We start from the raw sequence: 14,679 nt of genomic DNA, 5'->3' as shown, positions 1-14,679 counted from the left end.
CATAGATCAAAGTAGGCCTGGGATCAGCCTTCTGAAGCTGGGTGGAGTGTAACAAAATCAGAGAGTCATTTAGACTTGGTTTTGTTTTTCTCCTAGTTTGAAAGAAAACAATTCCTATGAAATTCTCTTGTTCTATATTTCTTCAAACTCTTGCATTGTGCTTCTCATGGGGTGTTCTTTGCTTGTGGTGAAAATCTTAAGATCAGCAAAGTAATAATTATTTAATTTATAAAGACTAGTGGTTACTTACCGAAACTTCTAAAAGTCACCACTTCAGAGAATAAAATGGTGACCTCTCTGAAGTCAGATAAGGTCAAATGACATAAATTAAGCTCTCACTCTTCGCATTTGTTATTCTTCCAGCTCTGTTTTAAGAGCTTCTAAAACACTCAGTACCTGGACAATTTAAGAAACCTGGTGGTAAGAAAACCATTCTGATTTTTTTTCTGAAAAGCTAAACTGTTTTAATTATACTGAAAGATCAAAATTTCTTTTCTTTTCCTGAAAGAAGATGAGTGTTTATGCAATGTTTTTTGTAAGATTTAACAAGGCTTAGCATGTGACTCTTGGGCTATGGGTGCTTTTGCCTCATCCAAAGATTCCTGTTTCACCAGAACCCGAGCCAAGGCTATTTCTGGTTCTCCCATATCTAAGCAATGCAACCATGATTGCTATGAAGCAATTCAGGATACAGTGAAGAATATCGTCCTGTGTATATTTGAAGTACAGCATGTTGAGAAAATTATTTAAACCTTTTTATATCCTATTTCATGTCACTAGTTTAGAATTTTATTTAAGTTTTTATTGGCAAAGTTGATCAAATATCAGTCACAGTCAAAGCTGCATTAATCATTTTTAATGCATCTGTGGAGGATGGTGTGAATACGATAAAATAAGACTTTTTTAAAAAAATAAATCTGACAAATGCAAACAGATGATGGGTGACAGTGATATTTTCAGTACAAGCTGGGAAACTGCTTTCTTTTGGATCTCTTACCTCTCCTAACATTTTAATGGAAGAAGATGCAAGACACAACCTGTCCTGCTATGCCAATCATTTCAAAACACTTTTCTCTAAAAATATTAATGTAAATATGTAAGGGGGGAAAGGAAAAAGGTCAGAGGAAGGAAACTTCCCCAGACACATTTGTATGTAGATAAAGGCCTTTTTTTTTTTCTATTTCCAGTTTGGAGCCTTGTGTGATTCTAAATACCAGTGATGATATTCCTTGCAGTCCAGATGGCAGTGTCCACTGTTGCCTACTTAGCTATTAAGGATTAGAGGTAGACTGAAACTTTAATTTGGATATGATTAAACATGAAATATATGCCTGCTAACTTGATGAAATGATGGAAGGACATACAATTATTTTCTAAGACCTGAATTACATTTTTCTATAGTCAGTCTAGGTTGCGGGATTATGTTAAATGTGGGAATTGTACATAACAGGCTAACCTCTGTCTTATGTTTGTTTTGCTTTCTTATCTATTTTCCCAATGCTAAAATATGATGATATTCAGTAGCAAAGTGAACCCCTTCCTATACAACTTTAGGCTTCATTATGAATCCCTTGAAAACTTCAAAGGTGCCATCATCATAACAATTCCCTTGTGTGGACTAGCATATGTGGAAAAACTGGGCTACAGTCATTTCCATGTTTTTTTCATGGCTTATAGCAGTATCTGATTGTCAGTATTTGTCATCCACCACAAGCAGCATAGGAAAATGCTTGTCTGTGTCCCAGTCACTGCTTCACCTACTTCTCTGCCTGTGTTGGTAGGATGAGGTGTTTTTTTTAATGTTGTATAATATTCTTCCTTGTACTGTCTGAGCATTTTTGATAGAAAATTGATAGGACTGCTTAATGTCAATGGTAGTTTACCAGGCACTTTATTTTAACAATGTATGGTAGCAGGCTTGAGGAACTCAGGCTCTTCCCAGGCTTAGTCTTCTAATTTATTCTAAATTTGCCATGAAATGCATAACCAATTCACCTCTAGCCAACAGCAAAAGGCTCTTTAAAATACTTGGCTAAAGGAAACTTCTGATTCTGTGGTGATTCATGCTACTGAGTATTTCCATTGTTGGAATAAAAATGGAAATCAGGAGTTTGTTGTAGAAAGTTAATTCCCAGTGAGCAATTATCTATGTGACAAACCAACCTTGTAATTGGCACTTCTGTTGGCAATCTCCATAGAAAAGTAAAGGATTGACAGAACCCAAAGGCAGTGTCTTTTGGGGAAAAGTGAATTGTTAGCATATTGCATGCTGATTGAAGGATGCGAAAGTTCTGAACTCTTCAAACACAATAGTGTCAGAAACATCTTATTCCGTCAAAAACAAACTGGCCCAATAAGTTAATGGCTTAGATTAAAATCCTGAAAATATGGACCAAACCCCCAGCCAGTGCCCCATTCTAGGGTCTAAAGGTAGCTTGTGGAAGCTTTTAGTGGGGCAAGTAGTAAGGTGCCTAAATGTAGTTTCACTGCCTGAAACACCTGGCTGAAGTTTCAGTGTGGATGGCTGTTCTCCCAAGGCTTCCTGCCAGCCGAGGATTCTCTGTGCAATGTATCTAAGTAGAAGAAAATATAGTCCAGGTCAGCCCCCTCTTCTGTGGAAAACCAACAGCCTTTAAAAAGAAAAAGATCTTGAGAACCAAATGTTTTTGGTTGAAACCAGGAAGTTATTAATCTTGGCTGTACCCACTGATGAAAATGCCTGTTGATCAATCATCTTTGATCTGGGTTCTGGAGAGGGCCAGTGGTAAAGTGGGGGAAGAACCCAGATCTCTTAATGCCCAGGCTGCCATTCCACCCTGATAAAAGCAACCAATCTCCCTTTCAAAGCTTCAGTGTGGCACCTTTCCTAGCATTAGAACAGTTTCCAAGGTCCATTTCACTTTGTCCTCTTAGAAGATGCTAAATATATATAAATATATATACCTCAGAACTATTTTTAACTGCATATTTTCCTGTTCAGATTCCATTGTAAACTCCATTCCATTAGGAAACTCCTGCTGCTCATATAGTTAGACTGGCCGATGTAAATAACCTAGCAGACAGTGTGAACTCTATTTTGACAAACTGTAGAACTCAACCCCATGCATGCTTTCCCTTTCATCAGATACATGTGCTTTCTCTGTGAGATCTATTGGCCACTGGGGGACATGAAATGAAAAACTACCTGATTGTGAATTATGACAGTAAAAGTTTATAAGCTACTAAAATGAAGTTATAGCACCTAGGAGCTCAGTCAACTGACAATGTTAAATGATACGTTTTAAAACTAGCTTTGAGATAATGCTACAAAAGGCACTGCACGTGCAGGTGAGGTGGTGTTGTGCTGTGACAGGCAGAAAGGTGACATGGAACAGAGCAAGCTGTGGAGGAGTTGGGAGAAAACTGCCGCACTGATGGCAGGTGTTCCCTGCTAATCCCAGGAGAGTTAGAGGTAACTGCTTTGAAAAGAAACGTGTTTACAATGCCAAGATGTGGAGGAAAAGAGAATAATGTACATGTGTGCATAATCCTTTGATTGTTTTTCCTCTCCAAATCTAATTAGAAAAAAATCAACAAGATAAGAATGGCATTGGATAGCTAAAGATGGCATTAGTGGTCCACAGATTGGTTAAGACTATTTGCTTTGTATGTGACAGCTATGCCATAGAAGGCTATTTTTCGTCCTCTCCCTTTTAAGCTAGTTAAAGTGGTGAATAGCTGTTCTATGTAGATGGGAAAGACTTGGTACCAGAATCTGAGGGAACGAAGAAAGGGATCTTTGGGTGCATCAATGCAAGTGTTTAAGTTCAGATCAGGAGTGTACTGCTGATTTGAATCTCCTGATCATCTGTTTGTTTGTGCATTGACTTGCTTAACTGTGATCTTGAACCACAAAAAAAATCTGGATGAAACTAAACTCCCCAAATGCCTGTGCTGGATGTGTTCCAGCTGTTAACAGGAATTAGCCTGATACAAACCTTCTGAGCTGTGTGTAATGTGGACATCAAATTCTCAGCTCCAGCTGAGTGCTCCTGCTGTACTTCACTACTTGCTAATGAAGACAGTCTCTCCTTCTTCAAAGGCAACTTGTACTACCAAATAATATAAGAGGCTATTATGGCACTGTACACTGTTCTCTGATGTTCTGTATCTACTATAGTTTCTTTTTCACTTTTTTTTTTTTACTGTAGTTGTTTATGGTACTTCAGTTACTGATAGTTTTCAGATGTAGACAAGACTGTGGCTTGCTTTCCTGTTAAGCATCTTGATTTCCATTGTAATCACTTATCATCTGAGCTTGAATTTGTAAAGAGCAACATGGAAAGCTGACAAGAATTTAGGTATGAGAGACTCTGGGTGTATATATAGGTATGTGCATATGGCACTATCCCCCACTGAAGGGAGTCTGTGCTGCAAGGTCACAGACACTGTTGCCTAAAGCTTTGGTAAGCAAAAGGTCTGTGATTCGTGCAAAATGAGTGCATGGAAGACAAGCACGTGTTGCAGATCCTCAGTTAAAGGCAATAAAAGGTAAAGTAAAATGTCAGGTGGAATCTTGGCAATGGAGCACTGCCCAAGGCACTTTAAAAATGCATTTTTGAAAAGGGGCCTGTTAAAAGCATGGGAGATGTAAATAAAGATGTAAATAATTCTAGCCCTTCTAAAACTTGTGTATAAATAGGTACAGAGGGGTTCAAGACAATTGTGTATATTTATACAGACTTATTTTCATGCCTTTCACACAAGCCATGTCTTATCCTACAAGGTAAGCTAATTCTTCTTCAAATGTCTGCTTTGCCAGGCAACTGGTTTCCACACTTGTTACATGAAGGTAAATTGGAGAGATTCTTCTTCTTCTTGGCTTCCTTAATGATGGTGAACACCCTGGGATTCTGGACCATTGCACACAGGTAGGTGTGTGGAAATGAACACCTGACATTTTATTTGTATATAGGGGTAGAAATGCTTGCGAAACCTGTAAGTTAGTGTGTAATAAGGAATTGGTAGTGATAGATCATACAGTGTTGTTCAGGGTTCAGGCTTCAATGTTGTTTTCTGCCTTGAGGGGAGAGAAAGAGATTTCACAGTAAAAATCATAAGATTTTTAAAAATAAAAATTGAAGTGATTAGCTTTAAGTATTTAAAGGGCCTTATTAATACCAAAATAAAAATACTTCCCAGAAAGAAGAGAATCCTTTCCTTTACTAAAGGACATAAATATGTTGGCATGGGATTAAAACTATAGCACTTGACACTGTACCAAAATATGGTAAACATTGCTATTTTCCCTGTGAGCTTGCATCTTTAGCATAGGACAGTAGGTGAGGGGCTTGCAAGAAAACAGCAGAATGCTTCTGGTTAGTGCTTTGTGCAGTGGTATCAACAGAGCAATGCTGAAATATTTTCTGATGCTTTGCTGGGTAATGAGATAAATGCAACTTTCTGCTGCAGACTGTGGAATTGCTCAGCCTCCATACACAAAGCAATTTTATGTCACCTGTGGAGCCTATGTTTAAGGCCCACATATTGCATGTAAAATGCAAGGAATTCACATATGCATTCCCCTTTTACATCCAGAGCGGCTTCTGAGTTGGCCTGCCTCCTGCATTCTGGGATAGTTAACCATAACTAACTCTGTTGTCAGTGTTATAAGGAATACTTGTAGCTAAGATCAGAGAGGGAAGCAACCCAGGTCATGTGCAAGTGGCATTCTCTCCTACACACTGGGCTGCAGTTCTATGAAAATCTTTCAGAAACCTTGACAAAGCAGTGATTTGATAATGACAATGATAGAAAATTTTCAAGGGCGTAGTACTTCTACAACTCTTTAAAAAAAAAAAAAAAAAAAAAAATTCCCTGTTACCTATTAGGCTAACTTTGCAGCACCAAAGATTACTGTAGCATCTTGTCAATCACTTCAATGTAACCTGAGGCTCAAGTGTTCATTTATATAGATGGCTAGTTCTCAGTTCTGTTTTTTTAACTGTGACCAGAGTCATGGTTAGAAATGTTTCTCTTCTGTGTACTTTGTCTTGTCCTTTTACAAAATGGGTTTTTACTCTTCTGTAAAATTTAATATTCACTTATTTACTGTTGAAAACTTAAGGGTTTTGGCTGTCAAAAAGTAGTCATAAAATTAGGTTGAGCTCAACAAATTTTTCCACAAATTAACATGTTTTTGAAAGTCAACAAATTTCTTCATGTTTTCCTATTTTAAAAATATATATTTCAATTATTTACATTTTATTATTTTTAAAAAATTTAATTTCAAATTGGCACTTCAATATCAAAGTACCTTGTTTTTCAATAAGGCAGTCAAAACCAAGATGAAATGTCTTTTAAATGTTACTTATTCATTTTGTGCCAAGTAAAATTCACCTGACTGCAGTTTTACAGAGGGGAGGGAAAAATGGGTAAGGGCTATTCAGATAAGCACCAATTTAAGACTTGGAGGAAAACATCTTTTAAAAATCAGAATTACAGTAGACTTAAATTTCTGAGAAAAGCATGCTTGCAAAACACTGAGTATCTTTTGTATTACTCCAGCTATCAATAGTTGTTTATTTTTAAAATCTATTTAAATGATGAATTATTAGTATTATTAATATGTGCATCCAGTTTGGCACTTCTCAGCATGATGTTCTGAAAGATTCTAAGAAAGTAAAATAAATAAAAATAGGGTAACAATATGTACTGCTTAGAAACCCAGGATACAGATGGCACTCTAACTTGCAGAGTATTACCTGATAAAAAATGAGTGAAAATGATACCATAAAGGAAGATTGTTTTAGCATTTTCCTTCCATATCCTCCCTCCCAGATACAACAATCTGAATCAGCAATACACCAGTGAGTTCAGAGGAGCTCTTCCTGAGGAAAAACTTCTGAAGCATGACAAAGACATCAAGCACTATGATAGTGTCCTGGATTGCTCTCCCATTTTGTCTCCTGTGGAGACAACCTGATCAAGTTTCCCCCTTGTTGGACTCAATTTTGATTGTGTTACCTACCAGCTTTCTAATGATAAATTATCTAGTGTACCTTAGTGGAATAGCTAATGTATTTATTTATCACGTTAGCACTAATAGTGTTATAAATAAGTTCATAAAATAGCAGTTGGCATTGGATTTAGCCTTGTAGGATGCTGCACTGTCATAATACATGTAGAGGACAATGAGAGCTCACTGCTTGGCATGGCTGATGGAGAGAGGCTTTTAATCTGTACAGGGATTCACACATTTGTACTTAGTTAAAAATTAATAAACTCATGTATACATTTGTTTAGCAAATTACTTTGTGACAATATCATTTGAAAACAATTTTGGAGGCAGTGTCAGCTGGTTGATATTTGAGAAGGTGGGAGACTTGTGTGCTATGTCTGACTCTATCTGATGTCCAGCCCTCATCAAGTTGCTGCTTTACCTTAGTTTCCCCCCTCAGGAAAATGGGCACTGCATACTAACATTCTTGGGAAATTGCCTTGATCTACTAGAATCATGCTGAAATTTGTTGTGAAACATTTGTGCTGAGGCATATAGCCTTTGCTTTGGCAGAAACACGATGAGATTTGTCATTCCTAAAGGATGATATACAGGAAATTTGCTAGTGGGAGAACTGGCGACTAGAGTTTTTTTAGATCAAAATTATTAATTGTAGCACAAATGAAGAAGATGAAAGGAATTGAGAAGAGTAGGAAAGGGTAGATACAGTTGGAAGTGGGGGAAGAAATAATTAGCATTCCATCTTAAGAATCTGTTAAGTTACACATTTCCAAAATTGTCTCACTTGGGCATTATGAGTGATGCTAATCAAGATACTAATGCTTTTTGAAAAAGTCATTACTAAAGAATTAGGGTCCTTATCTGATAAAGAAACATACTGAACCCAAAAACTAAAGGAATACTTAGCTATAAAGATGATTGTATTGAAAATAGAAGTCAAGTCAGAATGCTGCTAGATATGAGGAATGCTCTACCACAGAAGAAACCACACTGAAAGCATACAACTTGCTGAAGTGACCCAAAGAGTAGTTTGAGCTGAAACTCATGAAAGACCTGATGAAGGAATTCAACTCTCTATTGTTAACCATGCTGCTACTATAGGATGGGAATTGAAGTGGGGTGAAGCAAAATGTAGTAACTACATCTAAGAAGTAGGAAGGAAGGCAGTCAGGACGGCTTCCGAGCTGTTAGTTTGATCTCACTAGTATTTAAGGTGTTATAAAATTTTAAAAGAGAATATTTAAAGTCATGAGATAAAAGGAAAACTGAATAAAATGCAACACAGATGTATCAAAGGTAGATTTTCCAGGCTACCTTAATGTCTGCATGTAATGAGCATTCATTTTATAAACAAAACATAGTAGATATGATCTGCCTTGATTTCAGCAATGCTTTTGACATATGTCTCAAGGGAAATAACTTATGACAGTGGAGATGAGGGCCAGCAGAAGGTGGCAACAGATACAGTGGAAAGGGGAGGCACCCATCTGGAAGCAAATTTTTTGTGGAACTTGTTAAATATTTTTCTTTGTGGTAAATAAGAATGTGATCCTGAGATACACTGGTGGAGATGAAAGAAGCAAGCATCTTTGTACAAGCTTGTCTGAAATGATTGTCCATGTCTGAGATGTGCATTCTGACCAATGTGGGATTCTGACTTGATAACAATGCTGAGCATATAACTCATTGTTTGCTCTGTAAGGAGTGTTCGGGGGGTGAGAAAGGCTGCTTACTTCCCTTGTCCTGACTCCTGTCTATGCTAGCAAGAGACAGTCTCTTTCCCCAAAAGTGTCTGCATTAAGTTGGGCTGGCACACAAACTGCGAGCAGTGGGTGGGGAGCGGTGCTCTGGTTGAAGCCAAACTTTCAGTGTAGAAGAGGAGGAGACTCCAGGGGTCCTAGAAGAGACCCTGGAGTTTGCACAACCCAGGGAACCATTCACAGTTCGGCCAATAAGGACAGTAAGGCTAAAGGACCTAGACTCCAAGGAGAGGAGAAATTGGGAAAGGAGGCTAATTTTCATACATGAGTAAATCTGTACATCCCACCTAGCAGTTATTTTCTTGTAGAGTATAGTTTTCTAAGTGGTATTTGTACTGCAATAAACCGACCTTTAAGCCACAGACACTCCAAGCTTCTTGCTGTAAAGTGGGAAACTTCTGAATCCTTGTCTTGATCTATGACTGGGCGGAGAAAACTAGTAGAGATGCTGAACATAGTTTGCCGGGGAGAGGAATGTAGTCCCTGTCAATGCATTTTAGTGTTGTACACAACAGGAGGAGAACTACGTAACAAATAAGATGTGAGCCAGTGTGTAAAATTGGTCTGGAGATGCTTTTAATACTTAATGATACTATTTTTTTAAAACCACAAAAATAACAATTTACATCAAGAATAGAAGAACAAGAAATCTAACTTGCTTTTAAGACAGAGGTTGAAATTATTATTCTTGGAGTTTGGTGTACTTGCCTCTGGCAAAGAAGGTTCTTTCTCAGGCTTTTAGCGGCCACACAGCTGTGCTGCACACATGTGGGTATGCTCTCAAATGACCTGCATGTCCCTTTTTCCCTGGAGTTTGAATCTGGCATATCACTGGTTAGTACTTCTCCCCTTTAGAGTCTTTGAACTTCCTAGGAAAAATGTTTGATGGTAAGAAAGCTGAAGGCACAAATACTGTCGGGTCTAAGATAAACAGGCTGAATAAGTTTTTTTTTTTTTCTGAGTTTTATATTTTTCTCTGGTCAACTGTGTGAAACGGAATTTGACTCACATTTTTGAATGGCATAGGATGAGAATGCTGAATTTGCATAGTATGGATTTAGGAAAAAATGTGATTTTTTTTTAAATGGAACTCAGTACAGAATTAAAGTCTAAAACTTGACTCCTTTTGACACGACAGCAGAAGTATTTCCTGGTTCATCAAGTCAGGTTCCTAGTTGGTGAAAAATACATTTCACACAATCTCATTAATTAACTTAGCATTTTATATTATAAAGCCATGACTCTTAGTTGGATTACTCCACTTTGTCATTGTTTTGGTCAGGTTTCTCTGAGGGGAGAGAGAGCTTTCCAAAACAGATGATCTTTTTGGGTCTCTGGACCTGGTCTGTGAAATTCAGTTTTTGTGCTCATCTGTTCTTGAAGATTAAGTGTAAAATCTGCATGTTAGGGGTGTGGGCATGGCCTTCTTAATGTGTTACCTTAATGGTTTCTGTCCAACTAATTAGTGGAGGCAAAACTTACTTAGCTTCTGTGGTGATAAGATCAACTTGTAGAAACCTGTGGTTCTGGTGATCCTGAGTTCAGTTCCACATTCTGAATATTTGTATTTCTTCTGGTCATGCTTAGGCTGAATGGCCTCAAACTTCCTAAGACTGCTTTTTCTCAGAAATCAAAATCTGAAAACAGATCACAACACAGAACATAAAATATTGTAGTTTAATCGTCTGATGAAGACCTAAAATAATAATAATAAAATAAAGAGGATTAGCTAACTCCCTGTAAAGAAGGACCTCCCTAGCATGTAGTCATGCAAAAAAGCTTTCAGCAATGGAGAAAGAAGCAGAAAGGGTAGCCTTCATAAAGATGTATTTGAGTTGTATGGATTAGAATGGGCTTTGGGATGAGTATCTGACAACTGAAAACTACCTTTTTCATGTGGACTGGAGGAAAACCTTTTCTATCGTACTTACTTAAGTATTTGGCCTTTTGGGTGGATGGCAAGGGCTACTGATTGCTGGATATTGACTAATTTCAGCTGGTGGTGCAGAGGAAGAAGTATGAACAAGTCTATCAATCATGCTCGTTGTTATGACAGAGCAATTTAGCAGTTATACCCCAACAGACAGGGATGTTTCTTGAACTGGAGTATTTGGCACCGTATACAAACCTAATGGAATTCCTTGTACTTTCAGAGCATTGCCTAAATTTTATAAAACTTGTCCCAGCACACAGCAAAATTAATGTAAAGGAATCTGTAGGTTCAGTCTTGACTTTGAAAGAAGCTGCTTTTTACATCTGGGTTAATACGTCAGAGGAAAAAAAAAAAAAAAAAAAAAAACACAGAAGGAGAGAATAAATAAGGTGGTGTATATGCATATGAAATAATGTAATAAACAGCTGCAAAATGTTAAAATAGCCTTTTATTCAGTATTTTATTGATCTGTGACAGTTTTGACAATTTTCACGAGAAAAACATTCAGATTTTGTTGTTTGTGCTTGAGATCACCTGTTCATGTTGAATTTGACAAAGTAAAGGCAGATGTGTTTTAATCCATATCAAGGACTGTAGTCTTGAAATAATGTGGAAGAAGTTACCTGTGAAAGGAGGCTGTGAGTGAACAGAAACATTCCAGTTCAGTTTTGTAATTTGAGTACTACCTAAGTTTTCTCAGTCTTGCCTCAACACACAAATTAGTATAAAGGACTCTGTAGTCTTGACCTTAAAAGAAGCTGCCTCTGTACTGTCTACCATTTCTGGTTATAACTATTCCAGTAGGTGCTATGCTCAGAGGAGGTCATTACTAATATTGAATACCCATTGCTGATTGAATCACCCATGCTGATTACTGGCAGTGCTGTTTTTTAAAGGGTTAAATGTGTTTTATTCTGTATTTGTGTATGCCCATAAGAAAAAAAAAACAGTGTCCCAGACAGTTCAGTGAGCACCCCAGTTAAGTCTAAATGCATGGGACTCCATTTCAAGTACGGGAGGGTGAAGAAAGCTTTCTGGTGAGGATTAAGGTCTCCATCTGTTAAGTTTGCATTGATGATAAAACACATGCTCCCCGTTGGAACAAGACGCATTAAAAGAGCAATTTCACTTCTACTGCCTAGCAACAATGTCATTGAGCACCTGCAATAGTTTAAACATTAAGCATAATTGGCTTTGCTTGACATAAATCTGTAGTTTTGTAAATAAGTGCAGTTGAGTTTCCATGTAATACCAATTAGCTATAAGGAATGCTTTGTTTGCTGAAGCCTGCAGCTTTGCAGAGGAAAGAGGGAGCTGTTAAGACTCAGAAGTATTAGTCAGAAGATAGAACCCAGATCAGACATTACATAGACTTCACAAGCGTCCTTGTGCAAACTATTTAATTTGAGTTGGGTTCCCTATCTGTGAAAGGAAGAATAACATTTGGAACTTATTTTTTTTTTTTTGTAAAGAACCCCTTGTCTGATTAAAATAACTTGCAAGTAATTTTACAGCATTGAGCTCTGTGGGTCTGTGCTGGATTTCTTTTCCCTTCTTTTAGATGGAGCTAATACTGCATCTCAAAAGGTTCTGTAACTTCTCTAGTATTGCTCACTTTCTGCCAATTTCAGCAAAAAGAGGTGCACAACCCACCTGATACAAAAATCAGTCTTGTTCAGCATCTGTGGGAAATCAGAGCTGGAAAGATGCAGCCTTCCTTATGTCCCTACAGCAGAGCTGCAGAGCAGAACTAAGTCTTTTAGGCTTCAGCTTGGTGTCTGTTTGCTTCAACGTATAATAGGTGTATCTTGGTGGGAAAAAAACATAACTTCCAGAGGGTGTTTTGAAAGACTGCTTGTATGTAATCTTTGAAAATAAAAATAGGTCCTAGAGTCTCCTCACCGCATCCCTATTCTTAATAGAGTAAAATTACCTCTTGCTTTATTTCTACTTGCTCTCTATGAAGTCTTACCACAGAAGTAATATTTTATTGGTTTAGTACTTCAAATTATTCTAGTTTTAGTCTTTCTAACCCTAAATATAGATTTTCTCAGTTCAGAGAAAGTTGACATCTGAACCTTATGCAGTTTACCAGTACTGGTGCTGGCTTTGAAAAAGTTAATCAGTTCTTAACAGTGGGAGCTGAACTAAAAGGAATTTATCTGATAATGGTTCTTCTGTGTTTTGGGGATGCTTCATCTCTGCAGAGTGTTGGAGAATGCACACAAAGAGAAACAAATTGTAAAGACAAGCCATGCTTTTGTTGGGGGTGTGCATGCTCTCAAAAAGAAAAGCAAAAATGTTTTTAAAGTGACTTAAATATTCCTAAGTGCAAAAATATTCTTAAAATAAAACATTCCTATTTTTTTGAGGTTAAAACAAAAGAGTAAGTATACCTACAGTTTGACTGGGGAGTAGTTTACCCTCTTTCCAAACACCAGGATTTTTGTGTAGAGGCAATATATGTTCAGTTCAATCATCTAATATCCTTCTGAGGGAAGAACACATCTCTATAAAGTATTTCAGTTATTAACTTTACAGCTTGGAAACTAGCATCCTTTCCTGTTACTCCTGAAACTCCTGTTAGAGTTCTTGCTCTGCCACATCTGCTACAGTTTAGCTTAGAACAGTGATTAGAAACTGAGTCTTATACCCAGCAGCTGGATGGAGATCAAATGTGGGTGTGTATATGTTCTGAGACTACTCTTTTTTTTTTATTTAATGAAAAATAAAATTATTTTTCCTTTGTTCAACTCAGAAGAAGAAATGTTTTGAAATCTGAAACAGACAAAAAAGCAGTGGCCAGGAAACAAAGAAAGAAAAACACTAAGCAGTCAACATTTGTCCTACCTGCTTTTATAGCCTGTGAAAAAGCATCTTTTGAAAATGGGTCCTGAATGCTTTCATTGTCATGTCATATGAACTTCAGAAGCAAGATCTCTATGGTTGGAGATAGTAGTAATACGTGCACTTTAGTCTGGAAAAAATCAAAAAAGTAAAAAAAAGCAAATCAAGTTCTCTGAGCTTTGCTTTACAGATGGTCAATGTGAATATGAAGATACTGTCTATTTAGCTAGCTGGCAGGAAGAAGAAACCTTTGATATCAAATGAAATCATAAATTCAAAGCAAATCTTGAATAGTACAGCAAAGGTTGCCAGAGGATGCTGCTTGAAAGCTAATCCAGTATTACCTGCAACTCTGAATTTATTTACATTGGCTTGTGGTGTTTTCCTGATGTCTTAAAATCGTTCCTTTTAGACTGTTCAGTTAAATGTAGAAACCTGAGATAATTTTATAACTTGTTGACAGATTTATAACCCCTTCACCAATCTTTGTCACTGTTTATAAAGAGTTGTCACTTAATGGAAACTCTTTTTAAGCTTCAACTCTTTAAACTAAACTTTACTGTTGGGTTTACTGTATAAAACCTTAAACACCATGAAGTTCTGCATGTATATTCTGTGAAAAAGAGGTAAGGGAACATCCCTCACTTTAAGGGAGACACTTCAGTCTAGAGACCCAAATACACAGATTATGCAGGTTTTGCAAAAATAAGCAAATACCTTCAGCAACAGCAGCTTACTGTACTAACAGGGAAAGAAGGAGATTATTACTGATTCACAAATGATGTTGCTTCAGCTTAATTATGGAAGAACTTTCTATGCTGTTTGGACTAGGAAATTCATTTTTATCAGAGTACATAAGAGTGAATGAAGGTTACAACAGATTTTAATTTTAAGAGTAAATACAGTGGCAGTGAGGGAACACAAAATACATATTACTTCTACATGAACTTATAAAGGATAGTTTTGTAGTGTTGCCTGAAAGAGTTGTAGGGTATATCTTAATAGATCCAACTTTTTTTTTTTTTTAATTTTTTCCTCCAGTTCCAATGTGAATTATGAGTTAGGAGAAAATTCTTCACTCAGAGGGTGGTGAGGCACTGGCACAAGTTGCCCAGAGAAGCTGTGGATGCCCTGTCTCT

The 14,679-nt window shown here is 37.2% G+C and overlaps 1 protein-coding gene across 2 annotated transcripts in view; it reads left to right on the top strand.

Annotated features, from left to right (window-relative positions):
* SLC15A5 (solute carrier family 15 member 5) overlaps positions 1-7,288 on the top strand; it is a 31,867-nt gene extending 24,579 nt beyond the window's left edge. For both annotated transcript variants that reach the window (XM_035315441.1, XM_035315440.1), the window contains 2 exons: positions 4,802-4,910; positions 6,820-7,288. In XM_035315441.1, coding sequence (XP_035171332.1) covers positions 4,802-4,910; positions 6,820-6,964 — 254 coding nt within the window. In that variant the 3' untranslated portion in view covers positions 6,965-7,288. The remainder of the gene's footprint in view (positions 1-4,801; positions 4,911-6,819) is intronic.
* The last annotated feature ends 7,391 nt before the right edge of the window (positions 7,289-14,679 follow it).

The sequence above is a fragment of the Oxyura jamaicensis genome, chromosome 1, assembly GCF_011077185.1.
Source record: "Oxyura jamaicensis isolate SHBP4307 breed ruddy duck chromosome 1, BPBGC_Ojam_1.0, whole genome shotgun sequence".
In the NCBI taxonomy this organism is placed as follows: domain Eukaryota; kingdom Metazoa; phylum Chordata; class Aves; order Anseriformes; family Anatidae; genus Oxyura; species Oxyura jamaicensis.
This window is presented reverse-complemented; position numbering and strand designations above follow the sequence as displayed.